This window comes from Apteryx rowi, unplaced genomic scaffold (assembly GCF_003343035.1).
Source record: "Apteryx rowi isolate R43461 unplaced genomic scaffold, aptRow1 scaffold_86, whole genome shotgun sequence".
In the NCBI taxonomy this organism is placed as follows: domain Eukaryota; kingdom Metazoa; phylum Chordata; class Aves; order Apterygiformes; family Apterygidae; genus Apteryx; species Apteryx rowi.
The window spans coordinates 197502-222903 of NW_020451160.1; the positions used below are offsets into that span (position 1 = coordinate 197502).

Here is a 25402-nt window from a genome sequence, read left to right on the forward strand (position 1 = left end):
CTAGTTGGATCTGCAAGAGCAWATTTGCTGACAAAATCATCAGCAAATTAATGTGGGGATGGTTGAGGCTGGTTTTGAGGAGAAATACAGCGAAAGCCTCGACAGATCTGCAATACCAGGGCTCCAGCTCCAAAGACGCTCGTGGTGAGCATCCTTGCAGGGAGGCGAACCACCTGCCACACGGCTCTGCTCTTCACCCCRGTGCAAAGCACGCCGCCCGGAGTGCTGGGCATCCGTGCACCCACCGTGCAGCTGCCGGTTCGTCCGTCTGTCCGTCCACCCGCTCGCTCCTCCACGAGTGTGCAAAGGCGGTGGGGGAGAGGGCACGCACGGGCTGTGTCTGTGCACGCACGCTCTTTCACAGGCTRGTTCTCTTGTCTCTGATCCCCCTCTGGGGGACTGTCGGTTATTACAAGTCCGCGTAGTATTTTCCTTCTCGCCGTGCGGATGGACTGGGCTACAGATTGTCGTCCAGATTTTTAGYGAGTCGGGACCGTCGTTTGGATAAAAACAACCCAAACGCACGCACAGATCCAGCAGAAAGCCCGATGYGGAGGTGCTCCCGTGCTCCGCTTCCCTGCCGAGATGCTTTCAGAAACAGTGCAATCTCAGGAGAGCAACAACACATTCATTTCACGAGTGCCCTGACTCTAGATCCCTTAGCAATTTGGTACCGAAACGAGAATGGAGAGCAAATTCTGCTAATTAAAAAGGTCCCTGCAGGACGGACAGTCATTTGCTCAGCGACCAGGGGTATCTCGCCCTCCCCTCTCGCCCCAGCTCCGCACAGCCTGGAAACCGGAGGCAAGCAAGGCTTTTTCGTTCGAAGCACGACCGCTTGCAAAATAAGGTAGCGCAGGGGAAAGCGAAGAGCCAGGGTGCAGCGGAGCCGGCTGTTGGGATAAGTTTAACCGGGCACTTTGGATTCTGCATTTCCTCCGAGCTGTTTACAAGGGCTGAAAGGCAAAAAAAAAAAAAACCAACTTCCAGCCATGACCCCCCCCTGCGTGCACCGTCCTGATGTTGCCCAGAACCTCTTCCCTGTCTCTCCCTTTCGGAAGGAAAAAAAAAAAAAGAAAAAGGAAAAGGAGGGGGGAGCGAGAGGGAGAGGAGGAGAGAGAAAGTGAGCTCACGTTCACACATTGGTGAAGAGGCTGGTCTTGCAATGCCTCGGAATATTTTACTTTTAGGCAGTTTCCCATCAGTCAGTCGTACACATCCGAGCCGAGCTGCAGCTGACTACAGCCATGGACAGCACTAGGGGATCTCAAATCTAATCGCACGCATTAAACCCCCAGGATCTCTTTTCTTTTTTAATTGCATATATAAACACACACACACACACACACGCACACGCGCACGCAGAGGCAGAGACGCTGCCGCCCGCCCGCCCGCCCGCCGAGCAAACACCTTGTCTCTGCTCGCAGGATACACACGCGCACGCACGCTCGCACACATCCCTCTTTATCTCCTCCCGGCTTCCCGGAGGATTGTGCCGGCTGTTTTTCATGGAGAAAGTCCAGGGAGAAATGGAGATCGAGAGATGGGAAAGAAGTGAAGAGATCTCCGACGCAGAGAAGAAGGTTATTCAGGAGACATGGAGCAGAGTGTACGCAAACTGCGAGGACGTCGGGGTCTCCATACTCATCAGGTATTTAAATGAAAATTAAAAAGAGGGAAGGAGCGAATGCACCTAAAATCCCTCTCCGTGGCTATAAGAAATAGGCAGAGCAATATATATATAACCAAAATGCAGGGGATGACAGAGAGCGGGGAGCTTTCTGGGCGCGGGGCTGGGCTCGGAGCGGGGACGGCTCCGCAGCGCTCCTCGGATTCCCGCACGCCGGAGCGGGGGGCAGCGGGGGAGCCTCACCGGGACTCGGTGGCAAGCTGTTTCCATCGGAAAGGTCACCTTAGAGGCGCGCGGAGGTGGGCGAGCGGAGGAGGAGGGGAGAGCGGTGCCGGGCTCGGCGCACCGGGGGGTGCTTTTCCTCCCCCCCCCTCCACTCCCCGCTCCCGGCTCGGAGCCGTGCTGCTGGAATTTGTCCGTAGCCGGCTCGCGGGTGAAATAACGCGAGTCGGGAGCCAAGACGCAGACCCAAGCAGGTGTGCCTCCGAGGGCACCATCTGTCCGTCAGGCGGCAGCGCCGGCGGGAAGGAGCGCGCTGGAACGGGCCGCCGGCACGGGGGGCCGGGGCCCTCGGCGGGAGTGGGGGGTCCCGGAGACCCCCGGGGGGGCCCCGGAGCAGAGCCGATGGGGCTTTGCGGCTAAAAAAGCCCAGGGTCCGGCTGGTTTTGCCGTCGCTGGCCGAGGAATGCCTGGTCGGCAACGCTTCGGATGAGGATGCTGGCGGGAGAGAGGAGCCTCCACGTCCCTGCATCCGTCCTGGGGCCGGCAAAGCAGGGATCTCTCTGCTCCGGCTCCCAGCGTCAGGATGCAGCCGGAGACACCCCAGCTAGGAGGCGGGAGGCTCGGTTGCGATGTCCCACATTTGCCCCTGCAGCAGGGACCGCGGGACCAGCCGGCGACCGGAGACCCCGCAGACGGACGCGCTTTGCGCTATTTATCCCCTAAAAGTTTTCCGGGAGGCTGAGAGCTCGCGCGCCGAGCCCATGGGATCTTCCAGGAGCAGACTCCCCCCGGACAGACGTGCCGGTGAGCGGAGCTGCTTCTCCTCCCGGCCAGCTGCCAGCATTGCAACGGGATTTTCCTAGCCCCCTTCGGCAGAGAAGCCAAACTGACATTTCAGTCCCCCCTTCCGCCGCCTCCTCCAAACATTTCCTTCCTCTCAGAGCCAGATCACATCTGAGCCCGTTCCCTCCGGGCTTCCCACCCCGCGGAGTCGACTCGGGAGGGCTGGAGGTCCCAGGAACGGCACCTCGCCCCGGAGGCGGTGGGAATTCAGCCCCGACCTCGGCAGGACGGGATTTCCACCCGGTGCATGGCGAGTTCAGCCCCCAGCCTTTCCCTGGCAGCCGCTTTCCCTGCAAACCGCCCGGCCGGCGGGGAAACGGGAGCGCAGCCTGGCCGGGGCCTGGCTCGAGCGCCGAACCCGGCGGAGGCGGCGGATCGCCAGGGTCCCCTTTTCCCAGGCCGGTGAACGTGGCGGACGAGGTGGCCGGGCAGGCTTGGCCTCGAGCGCGCGTGGCCAGCGTCCCGCTCGCCCGGCTCCGGGGCCGGGGCAGCAGGGTGCCAGCCGCAGCCCAGCTCTGGTCTCCCCTGAAACTTTCCCAGGAGAAGTTTCTGGTCCAGTTTTATTTTATTTTTGTTTATTTTCTTTTTCCGGAGGGAGTTGTGGCACCGCGGCGAGGGGTTTCCCCACCGCCGTGCCGGCAGGGAAGGACCGCCTCGGCACCTGGGATGAACCCGGCCGCCCGGAGCCATTCCGGCATTGGGTATGGCCTTACCCCAGCATGTCCCAGTTAAAACCAGCACCCGCTGCTTCCACCAGGCCCCCGTGAGCTGGAGGGGGGTTAGGAAAGGGAGAGGGAGAGGATTTCTCCATGATGCTTGGTGCAAGGTCCTGAGAGGCCGTGCACGCTCCCCGGGGCCCGTGGGGACCGCGGGAGGGCTGGCGTCACCCCAGCCCGTGCACCGGCCGCGGGAGAACTGGGTCAGGTGAGGAGGCGGCGGGGAGGCCGAGCCGGAGCCGGAGCGGGCGAGCGGCAGCAGCGCTCCGCGTCGCCACTTCCCAAGAAATGATTCAGCAGCTCCGAAGGTCGGGGCGGGGAGCGGGGAGGGGGGCCGCCGGCCGCCGCGGGGGGGTCGTGTGCGCGCACCGGCACCGGCGGAATGGCCCCCTGCAGCCAGCACCCRCTGCGCTGCCGGGAGAGCGGGGGATCCCGGAGCCCCTCGCTAGGGAAACCGAGGCACGGCGGGATGTGCCGGGGGCRCGCGGGATCCGGTGAAAGCAGGCAAGTCCATTAGCAGCCACGTTTCCACGTTCATCTGCCCACCGAGGCTCTCGCTCCCTGTTTCGACTCCGGGAACCTGATCCCCGCTCCGCCAGCAGGATCCCAGGAGCTGCTCAGGGCAGGGAAGGGCTTTTTTCCCATAGGAAGAGCTGAGGATTTACAGCTGCCTCTAGACAAAAAGGGTCAAAACCCGTCTGGGACTGATCCTGCTCTGGGGGGGTTCGGCCAAGGGAGGGCAGATGCGGGAAGGCGGCGATGCCGGGAAGCGCTGCCTTTCCCAAAGGAAACCCGCCGTGTGTCTCCATACGGATCCAGCTCCTTCTGCTGCTCTTCCCCTGCCCACGAGCTCCCTTCTCTGCCTCCAGCCTCGTCTGCGCTTTCCTCCCTGCGGGCAGGGAAACCGAGGCACGAGCGGGACGGCAGCTCCCAGCGCCCGGGGCCGAGGCCGTTGCCTGAAGTCCCCACAAATCCCTTCCCTTTGGCATGGGGGGGCCGATCTCGCAGAGCCTCTGGGATCTGAGGGGGAACAAACACTAATAATAGGGACTTTTGGCCAAGCAGCCGCCAGATCCTGGGAATCTGAGCTGTGCGGTTAAAGCTATGTCACTAATTGAGTGTTTCCTCCGCGGAGGAGCCTCACTGCGGAGGAAGCACAATCCCTTCAGCGCCCTCGTCTTCCTCCTGGGAACCGGAGGTCTCTGCGGATAACGCCGCCGGTCCCGTCGCCTTAACCCTTGCCGCAGCCGGGGGGGACGTGGCTCGGGTGCTCGCTGGGACCTCCGCGGCACGGAGTCCCGCCGGACTCGGGCCGTGCATTTTGGCTGGGTCGCTCCCATGTGGGAGCTGGGGTGGCTGGAGACCTCGGCTCTGGCTCAGACCCGGCCTCCCCAAGACCCCGGGTGCATTGCTGAGCCTCAGTTTCCCCATCTGTAAGCTCAGAATAGTTATAATTAGGCCTTTTCGGAAAGCGCTCGCCCCTGGAGACCTGGCGGTGGAGGAGCACGGCGGTCTCCAGAAGCCCTCGCCGCGCTCGGTGGGTGTCCGTGGGGACACCGCGGCTGGTCCCCAAGCACCCTCCGAGCCCACGCTCCCACGATCCCGCACCGCACTGGCGGCTGGGGGGCTCGCTCTGCACCCCAAAACGTTATAGATCCCTTCAGGCTTGGGGGGATAAAACCCAGGGATTTTTTTTCCATTAGCTGCCAGGCAAATCCACCCCAAGGGTTAAAATCGTGCCAAGAAGCCAGCAGATGGGACACGGCCACCAGAGTCTCCAGGGCTTCTCCACTCCCGTTCCCCCCAGCTCTGCTCCAGGCCCAATGCCTCTTCCAAAATCCCCAAATTTTTAATTTTTTCAGCACAGAGAATCCTCCTTTCCTGGCCACAGCCAGTGCAGGATTGGGGCTCTGGGGTTTCGATAGCTGCGTAGTCTGAGCTACCGCACCTGGACACAGACGGTCTGCAGAGAGCTTTGAAATGCAGAAGCGCCCACCAGATACCAGACGTTACTCTAAATATTAGGTTAAAATACCAAAGAGCCTGTGTAATGAGTCTGGCTATGCAGAAAACCTATTTTTTCAAGCTGGCTGAATCAAATAAAAATGTGTTGAATCCCCCCCAAAATGACATTTAAAGAAGTGATTTCTCCAGCTACCAGCCAAAGCCAACACGTATTTCGTTCAGGTTTTCTTCGGCCTTTTTTGGCTGCAAAAAGATACATTTCAGACCAAAGCTGTTCTGAAAAATCCCCCTACCTCCTTCTAATACTTTGTTTTGGAAAGGGCACGGTGAAAAGCTCAGGCTTCTTCGCGGCGATGTCCCTCTGCCCTGGTCCATCACACTCGCGTGAATCACTGTGGTCAATGTGAACGGATGTTTTTCAGGAGAAAAGGACGGCCTGAGCCCGATAGGACTCCCTGCTCCGGTAAGGAGGACATGCAAGAGGAACATTTCAAAATAACAACCCCCTGCCCCCCTCCAGGAATGGTAAAAAGGGGGGTTAGGTTTAATAAGGGCAACCTAGACACAGAGCCTGCGGGACCGAGCAGTTCAGCTGCGGAGGGAGCAGGGTAACGTTGCTCCATTGACAACGGTCGATCCGTTGGATCAAAAGGATCCGTTGCATCCAAAGGATGCCGGCACGCACTAGGAGCAGAAAACCAACTTTCCCGAACCCGCCTGCCCACGGGGCTCTACGGCGGCGCTGAGGAGAGGCGTTTTGTGCAGGGGCTCGAGGAGGAGCCGGGGGATCCCTGCAACCACCCCGGCACTGGTGCAACCCTGGACATGCTCATGAGCCGCGTGGGGCTGGAAACATCTGGCTGCCAGGGGCTCCGGGACTTCCCTGTGCACGGGAAGCAACAGCACGGGGAGGCCTAACGCTTTCCCTGTATTATTTTGGCTGAGGAAATGTTGCGTGTGTTGGAACCAGCCCCCAAAATCCCTGCCCCGGAGCAGGAGGCGAGGGGCAAATCTCAGCTCTGTTAAGCAGCGCCGCGAGCGCGGCTGCCGTGGTGGCACCAGGGCAGGCGAGCAGGGAGCCGCATGCCCGTCACCGTGCAGCCCGCCTTTGCGGCCGGCTCTAGGAGCTCCCGCGCTCCTTAAAAATGTGAGGGTATCCCTGGCATCGCCGGCAAATGCTGGGAGCTGAGCGTGGCTTTGGAACGGCGAGTACTGCCGGTTAAACCGCACCGGCACCCCCCACCGAGAGAGGCAAAGGCTGGAAATGCGAAGCCTGGGAGAAGGACTCATTTCGAGGCTGCACCATGCACAGGCTGGTGGCCCAGAGGTGCTGGGGATCCCGAGGTCCTAGGCGAGGATGGGGCTGGACAGTCCTGGTGTGCACGGAGCTGGCTGTGGGCTGCCCTTGGCAGTCCGACTTTGGGGATTGCGCTCCTAAAAATTAAAATTTGAAAAAGCCCCAAATGTGCAAGCTGAAAGCAAAGCCCCCCCAGGCCATTGGAAAGCGGGATGCAGGCTGCTGAGCAGCAGGTCCCAATCTCTTCATCCCAAATGAGCGTAATGGGTGTAATGACCCTCACCAGGAGATGCTGCAGGAGCCGCAGAAAACCCAGGTTTTCTGCATCCTGGAAAATGAAAACAGAGAGTGTTAGGACAGAGGGTTTGTAGTGTGTGAGTGGAGGCTGTAGTCTCTGAACTGGGGCTGCTGGGGGCTCTGGTGGTGCCCCCTGATCTAATGAAGATGGAGGGAAGTGGGATGCTGTGATTCCATTGCTCCTGGAGGTGAGCAGGCAAGGCGGGTGGCAGGGAGGGATTTGCTTTCTGTGGGAGGGGGGATAGAAGCGACCTGCTTGTGGAGGAACTGGTCTTTTGGGGAGGCCTGTGCTGGCTCTGCATTTGGACCCGCCAGACATTGGAGTGGGGCGATGGATGGTGGGTCCCTGGCCCTGGGGCTGTGTCCTAGCACATCCTGCTCACTGCTGTCCCAGGGGTTGTTTTACGGGTGCTCTCCAGGCCTTTTTTTTCCATCCCCAAGCACTTCTGTTGCTCCTGGGGGGCCGGGATGTGCTGACAGGCTCTGGTGAGCTCCTTGCTGGCCTCTTGGAGGACCACATGCACCTTCCTTTGAGGAGAGTTTCTCTGAGTTGTTTTTTTTCAGCCTTGTTTCCTAATAACTTCTGACCCTGTTGGACCGTGTTAACCGTGTTTGATAGAGCAGTATATTCATGATATTCATTTCTGCCGATGCTGCGCAGAAAGGAGCCCCAGCACGGGGTCAAGGCTCAGTGACGGTCGGTGGCCGTGCAGCACGCAGGCAGGGACAGCGAGCTCAGTGGTGGTGGCCTGGATGAGGATGTCAAGGATGAAGGCAGGGGCTTACAAGGACCTTTGGCAATCAAAGGCCTGTTGGAAAACCTTTTGGTCAGAGGCATCTAGGGATGATTTTTGACTCTGAGCCTCGTGGCCCCAACACTCCTGAGTAGGACAGGATTTTTTTTTTTGGCTAATGGCAAGGAGCTGGAGGGACTGGAGGTGATGAGATCCTTTACAGACAAAACTGGACAGACAAACCCACCTTTATCCCTGGACCCCCTCCTCAGAGTGGATGGGCCTCCTCACCTCCCATCGGCTGTCGCACAGCCCATGCAAGGCTCCCAAAACGGCCCCGAGGAGGTCTCTGAGCCTGCTCTCTGTCTTGCCCAAGGAGGTGGCTGCAGCCTGTTCCCAAGGCACTGGGGCGGGACGGGGGCTCTACCTGGAGGAAACCAGTGACACTTTTCTTGTTTTCAGTGAGCTGTGTAAGAAATCAAATTCAGCCTCTGCCTGTGGATGAGGGTTTGGCCCTTTTCCCTCCAGCCTTTGCATTCCTGCACAGGGTGCTGCCCTCCACCATCATTTGAGCCCTCCAAGAGAAGAGGACTCTACGGGGGCATGGAGAGACTCCCCTCTTCTGGCTTTAACTACGTTTTTCTTTTTCTGTCTCGCTGGCCAGTGGTGACGGCATGGTTGAGACCTCTCTCTCCTTGGCCTAGGAGCCGTAAACCCTTGCTGCCACCAGCAGCCCCTGCCCCAGCAAGCTTGCAGTCTAAAAATAAGCTGATAGACTACAGGTGGCTGGGAGAAGCACAGGAATGTGCAGGCGAAGCAGTGAGACAGTCCTGAGCGTAATAAATAGCAGTCGCTACACACCACCTGCCTACCCATCATCAGCTGCTTTGTAGGCATCGGAGCAGGAAGGAGCTTGAGGGAGAGGTTTGGAAAGGGGCTCGCAGAGCCCTCGGGCTGTTTTAGGCAGAGTTTTGCTCATGTAGAGGGATTAGGAGAGAGAAAATCTGAAAGTATTCGTAGGAAAAAAATCTAACAAAAAAGTCTACAGATGCTCGCTGCATGCCCCGGTCTGCTCATCTAAAGGTCTCCCAGCAACGTGTAGGGGTCAGTAGCAATCTTTATTCCACCGTTTGCAAACAGGGTAAATGAGGCACGGAGAGCTGAAGTGCTGCTGGATAACAAAGCGAGCAGCACGCAGGTGTCGTGTCTCCAGCTGGCCCCGGTCCTGGGCGCGGGGAAGGAAGGAAATGTCTGGGCTTGAAGATTTCCTCCTTGCTTTCTTTGCTCTTGAGGGCAGAGGGGGGACGGAGGGCAGAATGTGATAAGTGGCATCTCTTCTACTGGACAGAAAGCAGGTTCCCAGTGACCGCAGTGGTTTGCACCTTAATTATTTCCTTTGGCTCTGCTACTGGTAAAGGTTGTGTCCTTAAAGTTGTTAAAAGGGCAGAAAGAGAGAGGAAAAACAATTCCGACATCCTGTCCATTCAGTCCAGATGTCACTCAGAATACAAATTAGCGAGTGCAGAATGGAACCGCTTAAAAAGAAATTTAATGAGATTGGTATTCAGGCATCTGTTTTCTATCAATCATAATTTTGTGTGATATGCAGTGGTAAATATCATTTTTAATGACTTGAATGAAGGGGGGGAAAAAAAGCCCAACGTGTGCACGCACACACACACAATGAGCCAACAAAATTCCAGAGCCTGAGATGTCTGAGCTGCAGAAAAATGTTCTATAGATGGAGGAGAGAGGAAAAAAATAAAATAAAACCAACAACAAACACCTCTTCTAATTCACTATTGTTTGAGTTATTTTATTTCTTCCTCCTTTTTTCCCTTCCTCTGGTTATATTTAACCTTTGTGTTAAATTAATCTTCTGTGTTTATTCACAGCTACCACTGAGCTGGGCTCGTTCCTTTTTTGACAGCTCAAATATTTCCTCCAGGCCTAGGCCAGGAGTTCTTGCTGCAAGTGCTTGACTTTATGCACCAGTAGAGAGAAAGGAGGAGGCACTAACCAAGGAGAATTGGCTCCAGGCCTCTGGCTGGCTACTGACTTCCTTTTTGACTTTAGGGACTTGTTTTTGGCTCCTCTCGCTTTCAGTTTACCATCTATGAACCAGGGAAAACACCCGTGCCCTTCCGCACGGGGCAGTGAGCTGCACAAAGTGGAGCTCCTRTATTTATGCTGAGGGGACCCGTAAGGCTAAAAACACTTACTCGATGCAGGGTAGGATGACATTGCACCCTTGCTCCTCATCAAGCGTGCATTGCCTTCTTCTGTGTTGCCAGGGTGAGGTATGAAGAAGCGAGCCTGGGTTTTGCTGCTTTCGTGTACTCCTGGCACAGTTTGTCCAGCCCCAGTGAGGGCATGGCAAGGTCTTGCGCCTCCTTCCTCAGCCCTAGGGACCGCTCTCAGCCTCCTCTTGCAGGTCCCTCAGAAGAGCATGGTCACTGGGTTCAGTTCTCATGGAAGGTGCCACCTTTGGGGTCTGCAAAGCAAGAAGGGTTGGAAAGCAGTTACTTGGATCCTTCGCTGGCTTGGTGTGACCCCGGCGGGGGGCTCCTTGGCTTCGCTCAGTCTTTGGTCCTGGTATTGCATGCCTAATACGGCAGAGGAGATAGACGTGATACCATCGGACAGAGGCAACCTCCCTCGCCCTCAGCTTGCGTTCATGAAGGGCGCCCACCCTGGCAGCACCTCTTCTGTCCTTCTCTTTGCAGGGGGGGGATGTTGGGATTTCTGATGATGGAGGAGTCGTTTCCCTCCCTGGCTATGTGCCTTCTGCTGAAAGACAGTGCGAGTCAGACTGAATTTTTCTCAGCCCATTCCCTTTGGTCTTCACAACATCGTGCCCTTGAGCTGAACTCAAATGAGGTTTTTCAGGGACCTTTTGGTGGCAAACAGGGACTGGAGGCTTCAGCATAAAGACATATATACCTGCAGCAGGGTATTTTTTTAGGCAGCTGGTCTCACTTTTACCCCAAATATGGGGAGAGCAGGCTGACGTGCCAGGGAGGATGGCTTCCAGAGCTGGGCGTCAGGGAGGAGAAGAGCCTCCAAAAGGGACAGCGCAGAGCTTCAATGTGACCTTGGAAGGGCGGCTAGCTGTCGATAGCTGAGAGGCATCGATCTGCACYGGCTGGCGCGAGCTGCCGGCTCGGGGACGGCAACAGATTGCGCAGGAGAGAGGGAGGAAGGGAGAGAGCAGGACAGAGGAAGGAGCTCGAGCTCCCGGAGGGAGGCAGGATGCAGGAAAAATGGTCCCATTAAAATGGAGAAGAACATCTGTCCTTCTGCTGGGAAACAGTCCAGGTGGAAGCCCTGCATCCCATGAGCGGGGTGCGATCACTGGGGGCCTGGTCATGCTGGTTGCCCCAAGCGTGGCTCACATAGCCGATGGGTGGCTCTGCGTGGGACCGTGGGGACCAGTGTCCCGACCACGACCACCTCGCGCTCTGATGGCCTCTCCCCCATCTCCGACAGCTCTGAACTGAAGGAGACGGACTGAAAATCTCTGTGGTGACAGGAGCTGGAGGGGATCCAAGCTGGGGAAATTTCTCCTGACAGGGAACAGATGTGGCAGGAGTAGCTTCTCTGAGCTCTGCCTGGGGGAGGTTGTGCAATAACAGGAGGAGTTTTGTCATGGGGCCCCCCCTCGGGTTTTAAAAGCAACACCTTGTCCCCCTCCTTTCCACCTTCCTGCCTCCCCCACCCTTTCTGCCGCACACCCTTCACACCTCCAAAACCTATTTTGGGCCATCTGATGAATCCCAGATGTCTCGGGGAAGTAACAGAAGTGCCGGTATCTTCCACTCGCTGCTTCACGTTGCTCTTGGCAATGCCCCGAATCTTTCGCAGCCAACAGAGCGGGGGAAGGAAACAGGGGGGGCGAGAAAGAGGATAATGAGGTGGTAAATGAGTCCGATCCTCAAATTGCAATCAGCCTGGACCAGGGAAAATGATGCCACTCGGTGCTGCAGGGAGGGAGCAATGGTTGGGAGCAGGCTGGAAAATAGTGGCATGGTTTGGGATCGTGCTTGGGGAGGGGGTTTCGGCAGCCTGGGAGAGGGGAGGAGGCAGGTGGGTGACAGGAGACATTCGTCTGGGGCTGGGGACAGAGCAGACATCGAGGGACGGCCCCAGGAGCTGTCTGCCACCTCCCGAGCGCCCGCCGCTGGCTCCCCTCCAGTTGAACGTGGGCACGAAAAGAGGCAGAGGGAGTCCAGCTGCTCCAACCTGCCGATGTCTGGAGTTGGAGGGAGGGAGATGGGTGAAAGGAGGGAGCAAATCCTGCTGCTGTTCTCTGCGGTGTAAATCCAGTGGAAAGGGGCGGTTAAAGCAACTCAAGCTACAGTCCTGGCTGTGAACAGCCCACAGTAGTGGGCCTGGTCCATCRGCTCCTGCTCCATCACCCTCAAGCCCCTTGGACAAGGCTTTCTCCTGCTAGAGGTGCAGAGCTGGGACCTTGCTCTGCAGGGGCTCTTGGCACCCAGTTCCCAGCTGCATTTCTGCCTCATGCCCCTGGGAAAGCAGCATGGGATGCAGGAGCAGGGCATGGCCATCCTTCCCCAGCGAGGAGATGTAGCAGGAGTGTAAGCAGATGCACAACCCTTGGGCACCTCAGGGCACTCCTGAGCATGGCTCAGCAGCTCAAAAGCAGCCACAGCTCTGTTTGGCTCAGCTGTGTCTTGTTGGGATTGATTTTTATCCCGCAGAAAAGAGGATCCTCAGGAGCTTGGGCAGGAAAGTTGGGTGTTGAGCACATCTTCTTGCTGCAGCTGAGGGAAATGGCTCCTGGCATAGAGYAGCAGCAATGTGAGCTCAACCACCCAGCAGCTGTGGGTGCCTTGCACCCTGACCTCTGGGCTGAAATCTTACTGGAAACTCTTGGATGGGCCAGATCTGTGAAAGCCCGGAGGTAGCTGATCAGGGAGTGAGCTCTCTGGGGTGGTGGTACAGGTATAAGGTGCAGTGGGCTAAGAAGCTATGGTAGATTGGGCGAGAGAGGCAGGGAGAGACTGGCTCAGGTGAAGGAAGAGACTTGTGTGCTTGTTCCCAGCTCTCTGCGGCAAGATGTGATGTTTTGGCATGTGTGAATGTATACAGCACGTGGCACACCAGTCACACCAGTGGCTGAATATAATGATAAAGAACTTGGTTTTGACTCAGGCAGATGAAAATCCAGCTGGGAGGCCCTTCTAGCAGGTAGGGAAGGTCTAGAAGAAAGGCAATAACCTACTGATTTTTAGGCAGCTGAACACTGCAGTTGCAGGGAATTCAATGAGAAAAGCAACCCTGGCTGTGTTAGATTGCAGTGGGGTAGTTTTCAGCTTCTCCACCACTTCATGCTTTGCTTCAGCCTCTCAACCTGTTCCCGCACTCCTGATTGTACTCAATGTCTTTCCTTTCTCTGAAGGTTTTTTGTCAACTTCCCATCGGCCAAGCAGTACTTCAGCCAGTTCAAGCATATGGAGGACCCGCTGGAGATGGAGAGGAGCTTGCAACTGCGTAAGCACGCTCAGCGGGTCATGGGTGCCATTAACACTGTGGTGGAGAACCTCAGTGACCCAGAAAAGGTCTCCTCCATTCTGGCCCTGGTGGGCAAGGCCCATGCCCTCAAGCACAAAGTGGAGCCCATCTACTTTAAGGTAAAGGATGGGAGCAAAAATCTCTGGGATGCTTTGGAAAATAGGAAGAGGGCAGGAGAGAGGGAGCTGTGGCAAGCCAGGCCTGGTTGTCCTCCTCCTGAGGAGGTTGGCTGGTTGCAGGGATTGTTCCTTGCATGGCTGTGATTTCCCACTGCAACGTTCTCCCATGCAGGCCAGCGTTTCCAAATGCAGCCATCGCTGGGACATCAGGCATCAGCGATTCCCCTGCCTAGGGAAACCTGCCTCATGGTGTCCTCAGCCACCTCTTCAGGCATGCTGGTGGCCATATGTCCCCTCTTGAGGTCTTTTCAAAATCGAGTGTGATGGAAGGGACTAAAAAAATTTGAAGTGCCAAAACTAGGGAAATGCTTGAAAATGCAAACAGGGTTCTGTCTGTGTCTCAGCCTCCCACCGTCTTCCCAGGTGAGCTGGTTAGCAGCTGCCTGTCTCCTGGGGGAGCTGAGAGACCTCTGTCAGTCCTGGAGAGGGCTGGGCAGAGAGTTGCAGTTCCCAGAACTCAGTAACAGGATTGATGATCTTTTTTTGTTTTTTTTTGTAGGATAAAGAGCTAAATTCATTATTACTTGCTCCTTGGAGAGTTCACTAACCTCATGCTATACCCCTCCCTCCAGAAACTCACTGGTGTCATGCTGGAGGTAATTGCTGAAGAATACGCCAATGACTTCACCCCGGAGGTGCACAGTGCTTGGACCAAGATGAAAACCCTCATCTACACCCACGTGACGGCGGCGTACAAGGAGGTGGGCTGGGCGCAGTATCCGAACGCCACCCTGTGAGCGGASAGTGGGGAAGGGCAAGGGGCAGGGAGGGATTCGCTCACACCAGGACTTCACTCTGGTCTCTTCTCAAGATCTTCGCTCAGTCTGGGGAGCCCGGTGGCACCAGCTCTGTTAGCTGCCAAGTCAAAATTTGATCTCCATGGGGTTAAAAAACAAAACAAGCCAAAAAAAAAAAACCCACAAAGAGGGTGTAGGTGGGTCAGGGTGAAGCAGTGGCAGGGGACATTGGAAGAGGGGAGAGAGCTGATTGTTGGCTCCATCTTGCAGCCCTGGCCTGTCAGTCGCCACCTTCCCAAACCCTGCGCCTCGCTTATACCGTCTCTGAGAAACTCCCTTGCACAAATCCTGCTGCAAGGTAGTGATGTGCAGCCCTGTTTACCGACGAATGAAATGACCCTTGTTTTCTGTGCAAAGCCCCCGGGTAAACCTGGCTCCTTCCTTTTGGGGATGTGGTGCTTATCGGGACTGCAGGCTGCTCTCCTGCCCAGCTGGCAATGAAAATGCTTTGCTTTGCCTGCACTTTCTCTACTTGCCTCCCAGGATGGCAGGCCTGGATTCGCCACGGCTGCAGCCAGAGCTGCACATCACTGTACATCGCTGGTCCAGCAGCAGCACTCATCTTTCTTCATCCAAAGCCCCGCTTCTTGGCTATCTGTTGCAAACTGTGCTGTCCTGGGGATGGAGGGAGCGAGGGGACAGGAGAGACGTGCCGCTCATCTCCAGTGTGAGAGCGGGGAAGGAGGGGACCCATCTGGGGCAGCTGCCCCTCGTGGCCTGCAGCTTGGCACTGCAAGCCAGCTGGATCCCTCGTGCCGGTAGCCGCTGGCTGCTATGCACCAGGCACAGGTACCAGATCCAGGGAGCTGGCGAGCCGATCTGTCTCCCCTTAGCTCCTCTGGGGTTGCCTCAGGAGGCAGGGACACGCGTGCGAATCGGCTCGGACAGCATGTGTTACGCTTTGGCCATTGCCCGCCGTTCCAGGAGCTGGCGTGAGTTGGTCGGTCTGTCTGGCAGCCAGGAGGAGGGAGATGGAGGGATGTAGAGCCAGGGCACCTCTGCCTTGCTCTGCAAGGAGGGAAATTCAGGCTGGTTTCAGGAGGGGGGAAAGATGAAGTGAGTGTACCAGGACAGATTCCTGGGTGTGATGAAAGGTCCCTGCTCCGCTAAAATAAATAAATCCCTTGTTATGCAGAACATATTCCTGCCCTGGTGAAACTGGGTTCCTTCAAATAAAGTGCCTGGTAGAAATATTTCCATGCAGGACGCAGCTTGCATCTTCATGGACCATCAATCCTCCTGCCTGGTCCTGGCAAAGGGCTCTGTGACCCCAGTGAGATGTGGTTGCAGTGGGAGCAGTGCGGTCACAGCACTCCTCCTGCCTCCAACACTGGCTCTTCCTGAAGCTTTGGGCAAGTCTGCTTATTTTTTCTGCCTCAGTTTCCCCTTTGGTTACTAAAAGAAGAGGAGGGGATAGCCACATCCCCTCTATCGCACACAGACTCTGTTTTATAGGATGCTCTGGGTATCAATGGGTGAAAGTCTGGGGATGAAACATGAAGTTCACTAGGATGCTTTGGCATCCTTGCCACCTGGTATTCCTCAGTGACACCCTAAAATATCTCTGCTATTCTTCTAGCTCAAATGTTAACAGCAATGTTACTTATTCAAAGCGTGTGGGAGAGCTCCCTTCTTCTGAGATTTCTTCTGGCCTCCAACCACTACTGCCCTCAAAAGCGGCTGCCTTCCAGGGGAGACCGGCTCCTCTCCTAGATGTTGACTCTGTGTCTAGTTCTGCTCCTTCCCCGAGATAATGTTGCTGTTCCCTGCAAAGCTGAAACTTTCTTGTAGCAGGAGACAGAAAGCTGCTGGTGGCCATGTGTCCTCTGCCTTGAGAGGCCGCAGGGACAGGTCTCGTGCAGGTCCCCATCCTGCATTCAGGAGCCCTCCAATGATGAGCGGAGCTAAATCGCACTTGGCGGGGGCCTGGCACAGGGTGCCTTTGGTGTGTTGGAGCCCTCTGGGAAATCTTGAGTCAAACGACACAATTTGAAGTTGCGGATAGCCCAATGTCTGCCACCCGGTCAAGGCAGGGACAGTGACTCCCTCCTCTTATTTTGACTCATTCTTCCAGCTGCACCCCTTTGCCTCAACTCTTTCCTCTCTTGCTCACTCTTCTTTTCCCATTTAATTTCCAGCGATGTTACCTGTCGGGCAGGTTTCTCCCACCTGAGACTCCCCTTTCCATGCCCTGGCAGGATGGGCCCTTCTGCCACTGTGCTGGCCCCAAAAAGCTTCTTGGCCCTCTCTCGTTTGTATCAGCCCTTCAACAAGCAATGGAGAGCGCTGGACTACTTTGGGCAAGAAGCTCCTTTGAGCAGGGACTGCATTAAGTTCTTTATCTCGAGCACTGCAAGGAGCTAATTCTTACCATTTCTTACCCCATTTGCCTACTGAACAGTTGTTTCCCCTCATTCTCATCCTTGATTTTGCCTTCAAAGCTGGTATGACCACTGTGTGCCTCTGTCCTAGACCCAGGGTGAGCTGCTGCTTGGAGGCAGTATTAGACGCAGTGAGTTTTGCCAGATGGCCGCCTCTCCCCCTTCCTCCTCCGGCYGTGCTGCCCAGCAGCCCTTCCTCCCCTCCACGGCTGGCCTTGCCCCAGGGCAGGGTGCTCAGGAGAAGGTGTCTTTCCCTTTTGTGTTCATCTCTGGGTTCCTCTGCGCTCTGCTTTACGCAGCCCGGAGTTTGTCCCCTTGCCCAGCAGCCGGGCTCTGGGCAACAGGGGATTCGTGGCACAATCTAAGCTACTTGGCCATGCTCCCCAGCCCATCACTGTGGTGCTCCATTGCCTTCCTCCACTCGCACCCGTTATTTTTGCCACGTAGAGCAGGGCTGCAAGGAAACCACCAGGGTAAGAGTCTTCAGGCCTCTTGGAAACCGCTTCCCTTGCGGAGCAAGGAATAACAGCTCTGCCAGGGAAAGGAGTAGGTTTTCCAAATCAAACAGTGAGCAGGATCCTGAACTTCCTCCTGCCTGGTGGGGAAGGTAGGGCCAGACCTCTTCCAGGGACCAGATCCTCCCAGATCCCTTGTGATCTGGGCCCAGAACTGGTATGAAAACCAACCCCGCTGCAGTCGCTCTTTTGCCTTGCAGCTCTTTCCTCTCCATGTCCCATAGCTAGGAACAAGCTGATAGAAGAGTTCCAGCTGGGAGCTGCCCTCCCGGAGTGACCTGGGCATAACCAACGGGAATAGCAGCTCAGGGTATGGCTGTCCAGCTTCCCTTGCCGTGGCAGCATGCAGCTGCTGCACGGTGGAAGGGTTGCGAATGAGGAAGGGATGGGTGCATGGTGACTTCGCTGGAGCTGGGCTGGGCTATAATTTAGAGCGTCAGCATCCCCCCAAAACTCAGCCCACCAGCCTGTGCGCATGAAGGTGCCAACAGCTGACACCTCTGGCTCACGGCTGCGTGGCTGCTCATCCTTTGCACCCTCTGCAGAGATGTATTTCAAACGTCAGCTGCGCTTGCAGCTGGCCGGTGTCAGGGCTAGGCCCATGCAGATGGGAAAGGACCTGCTAAATCATTGACTTTGTTCCAGCGCGAGAACAGAGCCGCGAGCATTGGGAGCACGAACGTCAGGGTTTCTGCCTGCTCGCTGGGTAGCTTCACCGATTCCTGCCAAAACCTTGGGGTCAACAGTGTGGTTTTTTGATGAGTTCATGTACTCTGCAGGCTGTGCAGATATGGGACCAGGTCAGAACTATGACGTTTCGTATTTAGGCAAAGTTCACGCGTTAACCTTGGAGGTTAACATGCTCTAGAAGGGAATTTTGTTTTTCAGTGGAAATCCTTCCTCTCCTCTCCTCTCCCTCCCTGCTGGGCTCGGATCGAGCCTGGCAGAAGTTAGCAGCAATCCTCCTGGCTTTAAAGAAACAAGAGTTGCTTCCCCCAGCTGGGCTTGGGGACAGGCTGCTACCCTCCAGCAAGCGAAGCGGGGCTGTCTCCATCGGCTTGAGGGCATCGCTGCAGCCAAGGGAAGCCCCAGAGTCGGAGGACATTTGAACGTGGCTTAGTTTCTTCTTTTTTTGCATCTCTGGACAAACAGGCGCTCCCGAACCCCCAGACAGTCACGCTCTGTGACGCTGTGTGTGTCTGTGCGCACACACATGTGTATGTTGGGCTTGTTTTTTTTCCAGGCATATTTTTCTAAATCAAATCCAGATGTGTACAGCTGCTGTCCCTTGAGGATCCACTCCATCAGCCAAATTGCAGACCATTCAAATATATGCAAACAAAAACATGTTTATTTTTACCAGCTCTGTAGGAAGTAAAACGAAGCAGGGAGGGCAGCCAGGGGAGAGTTTGCTAAGGGAATAGACAGAGATAAAGCAAACGCCCCCTCTTTGCCACCCCCAACACAGAACAGGCATTGCTTAAACTGGGAGAAGTCTCATCTGAGGAGAGTTGAAAATGAAGGGAAAAAGGAAAAATTATAATTCCAGAGTGACAGAGGGATGAAAAATGCAGTGTGGCCAAGCAGAAAGGGAGGACGGGTCCTGGCTCCGAGCGTGGGTCTCTTGCCCACCCATGCACATGCATGCACAGCTGCTCCCTGTTACAGCGCAGGCAGCTGGTTTGCATCCAAGCTGGTCGCAGCCAGCTGGGGATCCATTTCTCAGCTCTTCCCATTGGGCCCTGCTCACTGGAGCAAGGTGTTTTGCCTCCCGGCACGCTCAAGCAGCCTCTCCAGCCCCTGATGTGTCTGGGCTGCAATAAGGCCGCTGCCCACACATGCCTTGGGCTTGGCTTTGCTGTCTGTAGTGACGGCAGGTAGGAACCGACTTGCAGAATGATCCCTCAAAAACTCACGGGTGAGCAGCAGCGGGGCCAAGTCATGCCACTGAGCTTTGAGCGCTCACTGGACACGTCCCGGGGCAGCATGATGCTGAGGACAGCTCAGGCCCTCCGTGAGCAGCCCTTGCCAGGGACATGCCGTGCTGTCCCCTTCCCTGGAGGGGCACCCCTGCGGAAGACTCCAAGATCCCAAGGAAGGATCCGGCCTCCTTGCTCCGTGGCAGTTTGGTGCCCTGCGTTAGCGTGAGGGCTAGGCTGGAACCAGTGCCCAAGGTGGGAACGTCTCTGTAGCCCCCAGCCAGCCCCAGGATGGATGCTGAGTCAAAGGGGAGGGATTCAGCCGAGCACGGTTGTCCCCAGGGTAGAGTCTAGCCCTGAGCCCCTCGTCTCGGCTCCCTCTAGGGACACCCGCTCGGATCGGCTCGTGTCTGCCCATCCGAAGGTCAACACCATGTATGGTCAGATGGAGCTCAGCGCTCGAAGGAGAACGAAGCATTAGGTACCGGATGAGGCAAAGACCTGTCCTCTCTGTCTCTTCATACTCATGGCTAGCACATAAAATATATATACCTCCATATATGCATATACGTCTAGAGAAATACTCTGAAGTCACCAGGGACGTTTAGACAAGGAGCCCTTAAGGACCTTGCACCATCTCCATCGCCTTCGCTTACAGCGATCCCAAACCCCGCGGCCAGGGTAGCCAAACTCGCAGACTCTGACGGGGAAATGCTGCTGCATTTCTGCCGCTTTGATCCCCTTCGATCCGGCAAGGGGGATCTTAGCGTCCCTCCGCTCCCTGGGGACGCGCTCACCGACTTCAGTGGGGACCAGAATTCGGCTCGCTGGACTCTGAGACCAGAGCTCAGCCTTCCCTGCCCGTCGCTGTAGGAAACCGCTCTGTCGCGCTAACGTCGGCGCGAGGATTGCTCGGGGCCGGCACCAGTGACGGCAGAAAGAAAGGCAGATGCTTGCAAGGAAGGGGAAAAAAATATTGACTAAGCTTGGACCAACTTAGCAGAAAGAGAGGGATAAAATTACCCGTGTGGGCCTGACCTATTTAACAGACTGTCACGCTAACTATTTTCCATAGCTGAAGTTGTCTCTAATTGTTAGTATGTCTCTAACCAGTCCCACAGTGACCCACAGACGTGAGCCAGCGTGGTCCGATGTAACTCTGTGTCTTTACTGTTAACGATACTGCTACGGATACTGTTCATGTACGTGTTCCTCGGCGCTTCCGTGCTGGTTTTATACATGCCGTTTAGTGTACGATGGATGTAACTGTTTTTCTTTTTGTAGGTTTTTAGTATGTTTGTAACCGGACGGAATGGTGTTATTAAACTGAAACTTGTATCTTCGGTGGATAAATCGCTCAAACCGCTGGATCTCTTCCTGGTTTCTTTCGCGCTGGGGTCCCCTGCGAGGCGGCTGGTGGGCCGCGTCCGTCCTGCCGGGGGGCACCTCGGGCCAGGGGTCCGGCGCGGCGGGGGCAAGGGCTGCCCGCTGGGCTGGGCATCACCCACACCTGGGTGCCCAGGTGCCACCAGGCTGCGGCCGGAGGGCTCAAACCAAGCCCAGGCTGTGCCCGCTGGTGGGGAACCGTTTCCTTCTCCGTGCTCTCTGCTTGGCTTCCAGGTTCCTTGTGCAAATCTCCATGCATCAGGAGATACATGGTCTCATGCCCTAGCCAGCCCCGGCCAGCTTGGCGTGCTCTCCGAGAGGATTAGCTGTATGGGACTGATGGGAACTATCTGCAACGGCGGTGGTGAGGCTGATTCATGGCTCTGTGCCGGGTGAATCCGGGAGCAATGCCTCCCAGCTGGACAGGCATGGAAACAGAGGCTCCCCCCTGCTTCGGGGGCCTGTGGGGTGGAGCTGGAAGTGAAACCTGAAGTGGTAACCACCACAAGATACATCACCCATGACCTCCACAGACTGAGATGGTTCCCAGCCTTTAAAAATAACAAATAGTTCCCTGAGCAGCAGAAGCCAAGTTTTCTGTGGCTCTGTCCCATGCGGCTCCTCTCATGCCTGATGCTATGGCTGAATCATGTTGCAGCGGGTTGGGTCCCAGCATGGTTGGGTCATGTCGTGGTTTCCCTCATTGGGTCTTTCCAGCTCCCTGCTTTACAAAGTAGGGATGTATTTGAGACCTCGGTCAGATTTGGTTGACACTGGCCAACCTTTTCAGAAGTTGCTGGCAGAGGATTGATGGACAGAAAGACAGTCAGATGCTCCTTATGGCCCCATAAGCCTCATTTCCTTGGGATGCATGATGTGGAAAAGAAATCTAAGTGATCGTTTTTGTTGTGCTCCTCTCTGACGATGCCAATAAAAGGGCATGAGCACAACTTGGTCGGGGCAGTCAGGGATGGGAAAGCTCATCCCACTGGGGTGATAGAAACCACTAGCACCCAGCCAGGGCCAGTTTTAATGGGAGCAATCCAGGCTTAGGGCCCCAGTCTGAGGTTGTAATGTGGGTGGTGAGCTAGAAAGCCATGAGGTCGCATAGTCAAAGCAAGCCAAGCCCGCCACGGCCAAAGCACCACTCGGGGAAGGGAACCAAAAGCCAACCCATCCGGAGAAGGGAGTAACGGCCTGGTTTAATCTGTCTTTTTCTGCTGTGCCTTTTTCGGGAAAATCTTTTGGTGCTGTTAATGTGATTAATAAACCGTCCTTGGAGTCTCCACCACATCCTGTATATACTTTCAGGCGGAAGCGAATGGTCAGCAAAGCCCGCACGCTGCTATGCTGCAGATGTGAAACATTGGCTTGGAAATCATGAGTGAAAGGATCAGCAAGCTCAGGGGAGTTTGTGGTGGGGACATGAAGCTATTAGACCTTCGCACACTGGCCTGAGGCTAGCCAGAACCAGTGCTGACTGGAAATCATTAACATGGGGTTGTTTTTCCCAGTGGCTTGTTGAAAAGGAGCTGGGAATTTCAGCATCACCTTGCAGAGAGAAAATATTTAAGCAGCCCTTTGCTCTTTTCATTAGTTGGGGTGGCAGTGGCGGTCATGCTGGGACCAGGCCTGCACAGCAAAGCAGCGCAGCGGCAAGCTGGCAGCAGAGCTGCTGGGATTTAGTCTGCCGGGGTTTTCCCCACGTTTCACCGTGTCCAGCATGGCTGGTTCGCAGCCCGTGCCCGGTGTGTCCCTGGCTGGCTCCTGGGGACCAGGACGGGATGCTGGGGACAACCAGCCTGCAGGCAGGCACGCGTCGCCTCTTGGCTCGCCAGCGTCCCAACCGCCCCGGGAACCCAGCAAGGGGCTGCAAACAGCTGAGACTGTGGTGTCTTGGGAGCAAACTCAAGAGCTCAGTGCAGGTACAAGCTTAAAGGTGACACGTGTCCAAAYTGGAGCCCAGCTGCCCTCCTGGGTCCAGTTATAGCAAAGGTGAGAGCCAGGAGGTTGCTGCAAGGGATGAACAGAAACACATCTACAAGGGGAAGGTAAAAAGAGGCTGAGCTGTGTAAATAGCTGCAATGAGCGTGCTGAGAAAATGCCTATTAAGAAATAGCCCTAGCGAGCTCACGGTGTGAAGAAGYCGTCCTTCTGCAGAGCACGTGGGCTGGGGACAGTGCCAGGGCGTTATTCGAATGAGCCTGCCTAGAGGCGAGCATGTTCGAAAGCTCGGTCAAGAGCATTAGAACGGCTCTGCGTTTGCCCCAAACTGCCCTAAAATAGCCCTGTTCGCTTGGTTRAGGGAGTCCAGAGCAGCCCTTCCAGCCCTGGAGGGACACACGGTCAGGCGGCAGGGGTGAGCCCCAAGCGCCCACGTGCTTTCCTGTGCCAAGACCTCCTCTGGAGCCACCCAGGCTGTGCGACGCTCTCCCTGCGGCACGGGCCAGCCGGGAGCGCCGAGCATGGGAAGCGCCACTCGCGCCTCATGAGTGCACTGAAAAAGAGCTGTGCTCATCCCGGCTGGGCTCAGGGAGCCGGCTGGTCCGGCAGAGCCCCGAGAGCAGAAATCAGCTCCGGCACGCTCAGCGCTCTCTGCTAGCGGCCCGGGATCCTCCTACGTCCCAGGCGATGCAGGGCGAGAAGCCTTCAGAGACCGAGTCTGCAGGCTCCAGCCGTCTTGAAGGACATTTCCCTTCTTTTYCTCMTGTCTTATCTGCATSGAGAGGACAYGCAGGGGCCCCAGGCTTTGCCCTGMAGTRCGCRGTGCTGGGTGCTGTACGAACCTCCGTGCGCGACCACCCGGCTTTCTGAGCAAGCCCTGGGCTCGGCTGAGCTCGGTTTTACCTGTTGAAGAGCTGGGGCCTCTTTTCTCCTCTCTAATCCCCTCGCAGCTCCTTGCTCGGAGCAAAGCCGCTCAGGAAGCAAGACAGCAGGGAAAAATAACAGCCTGGCAGGGCTGACGCTAACCAGGAGCGTGTCCCTTCCTTCCTCGTCCCTGTCTCCTCTTCATCTGCACTGGCTGATATGGTTTATCTGAGCCGCGCTGAATGTAAACGCTGTCAGTGCGGCCCGAGATTAATTCCCGGGAGTTTGGCAGCCAAGAGATTAAATAACGGCGCTGAGGGGGAGGAAAGTGCACATCTGAAATTGAAAAAGCCTCTGGGCTAATTTACAGCCGGGTTTCTCTTCTCCCAGGCACTTTTGAAGGCTAGCAGAGCCGAGGGCAGCGGGAGGAGGCGACGGGCTCCCGGGGGAGCAGGCGGCTTCGGCCTCCCCTTCCTCGTTTGCTCCGCTCCCCCCTTCCCTCTCCAGGCCGGGGACAAATCCTCCGGCCCCGTCTCCCACGGGGGAGGAACTCTGATCCCAGTCCCAGGACACCGGGACATGCCAGGGGCCGTGGGGACCATGGGGCCAGGCTTGAGCGTTGCACCCCGTGGGGAGGGCAGCGTGACCAGGACTGCTGTGCCAAGTCGGAGACGGTGCCGTCGGTCCGTAATTCCCAGGGAGGCCGTACATGGTGAAGCGTCTCCGCCAGGGATGGCACTGGGGGGGGACGGGACACAACCCTCAGGGCTGGGCAAACTGGCCAGATTTGCCCTCTGGTTTTGCAGGAGCCGCCGGGCGATGGCGGAGGCAGCAGCGCCGAAGCCACCGACCCGCTGGCGGCCACCTGAGCCGCCGCCGGCCGCGACGGACCCCCGGCACCGAATCGCAGCACCCCAGAGACCTGCCTCCGTCTCCTTCCCACTGGCCGCTCCGTCCRTGCAGATCAGCCCGGGATTCCTCGGGAGACTCGTAACGGGACTAACGAGCGCTGGCGCTCCCCAGCCGCGGAGAGCCCCGCGCCGCGCGCCCGGGGACTGGGAAGAAAACAGCAAAAAAAAGCCCGTTTTGTTTCCAGAGCTGAGCACGAGACGCAGCGAGACCACCTGAGCCCCACGACAGGCTCGCTGTCCCCCTGCACAAGACGTGCGGCCCCTTATTCGCAATTAATCTGTCGTTTTTAACGATGGACCTTATTCCGGTCCCTCTCGCATCTGGCCGTAGCTGATTTTGGGGGGTTTTCCCCCAGGGTTTCGCCGCAGGGACGAACGCGGGGTCTGGTTGCCTTGCGCGGGAGAGGGTCTCGCCTCGTACCTGCTCATCACCGGCTGAGATTCCGGGAGGTTTCATCAGCGACAAAACACTCCAGGAGCTCTTGATGCGTATTGCTAATCCTTTTAGTTTTCAAATTGACAAGCATCCTTGCCTTAAGGGGAAATTTTAGATAGACACTTCTCAGACGCTCTTGTTGGTGCGTTTAACCAGCCTAGAGGCTGATAGTCCAAACGGATTCTGAAATAAAACAGCCGTCAGGCTCTGTTACGTTACCGTATTTTTATGTTTAAGCAGGATAGAATAGCGATTTGTTTTAGGGATACATTTCTAAGCAATAGCATGAAATCATTAATGTTCCTTCTTTATCTACTTCAAAGAATAAAAACAAATGCTGTCTCTCTTTTTTGTTGTTTCCTTGGAAGAGGGAACAAATGTCCAGACACAAAGGCCAGCAGAGCTTTTGGGGTTGTATTAATAATAAATAACATTATACTCGTGATTGAACAATGTATTTTGTACCTATCTATGTATAATGTCGTTGCAGATGCACATGCAAAGGTCTCGGTGGTGCGTGACCACGTGGGCTACTTGTTTCTGATGGATTTTCCTCCGAAGGAAGGAGGTTGCCAGGGCTGTCCTGCCCGGAGGAGCTGTGTCTGCTGCTGGGAGGTTTCTGCCAAGCCCATTTGTGTCCCTTGTGGCAAAGCGTCCCCGGTCCCAGGTGACGTCCCCTCCAGGTGATGTCCCCTCCAGGTGATGTCGCCTCCGGCTCAGCCAGTGACGAGCAGGTGAAGAAGGCAGGAATCAGGCCCCCAAACTGTACTCTCAGGTTAAAGAGCCAGATTTTTAAAAAGGTCTCGTGATAAGGGCTGGAGGGTGTCGGGA

At 56.3% G+C, this 25402-nt stretch overlaps 1 protein-coding gene across 2 annotated transcripts; it reads left to right on the plus strand.

Annotated features, from left to right (window-relative positions):
• Positions 1–1038: 1038 nt before the first annotated feature.
• On the plus strand, positions 1039–24917 carry CYGB (cytoglobin). 2 transcript variants are annotated; one of them, XM_026090408.1, is made up of 4 exons: positions 1039–1651; positions 13127–13358; positions 13991–14151; positions 24031–24917. In XM_026090408.1, the coding sequence occupies exons 1-4, from the start codon at positions 1509–1511 to the stop codon at positions 24350–24352; spliced, it is 858 nt and encodes a 285-aa protein (XP_025946193.1). In that variant the 5' UTR covers positions 1039–1508; the 3' UTR covers positions 24353–24917. The 2 variants fall into 2 exon arrangements, with proteins under 2 accessions (XP_025946193.1, XP_025946194.1); XM_026090409.1 differs by having other exon boundaries at positions 1042–1651; positions 13991–14119; positions 24031–24183.
• The last annotated feature ends 485 nt before the right edge of the window (positions 24918–25402 follow it).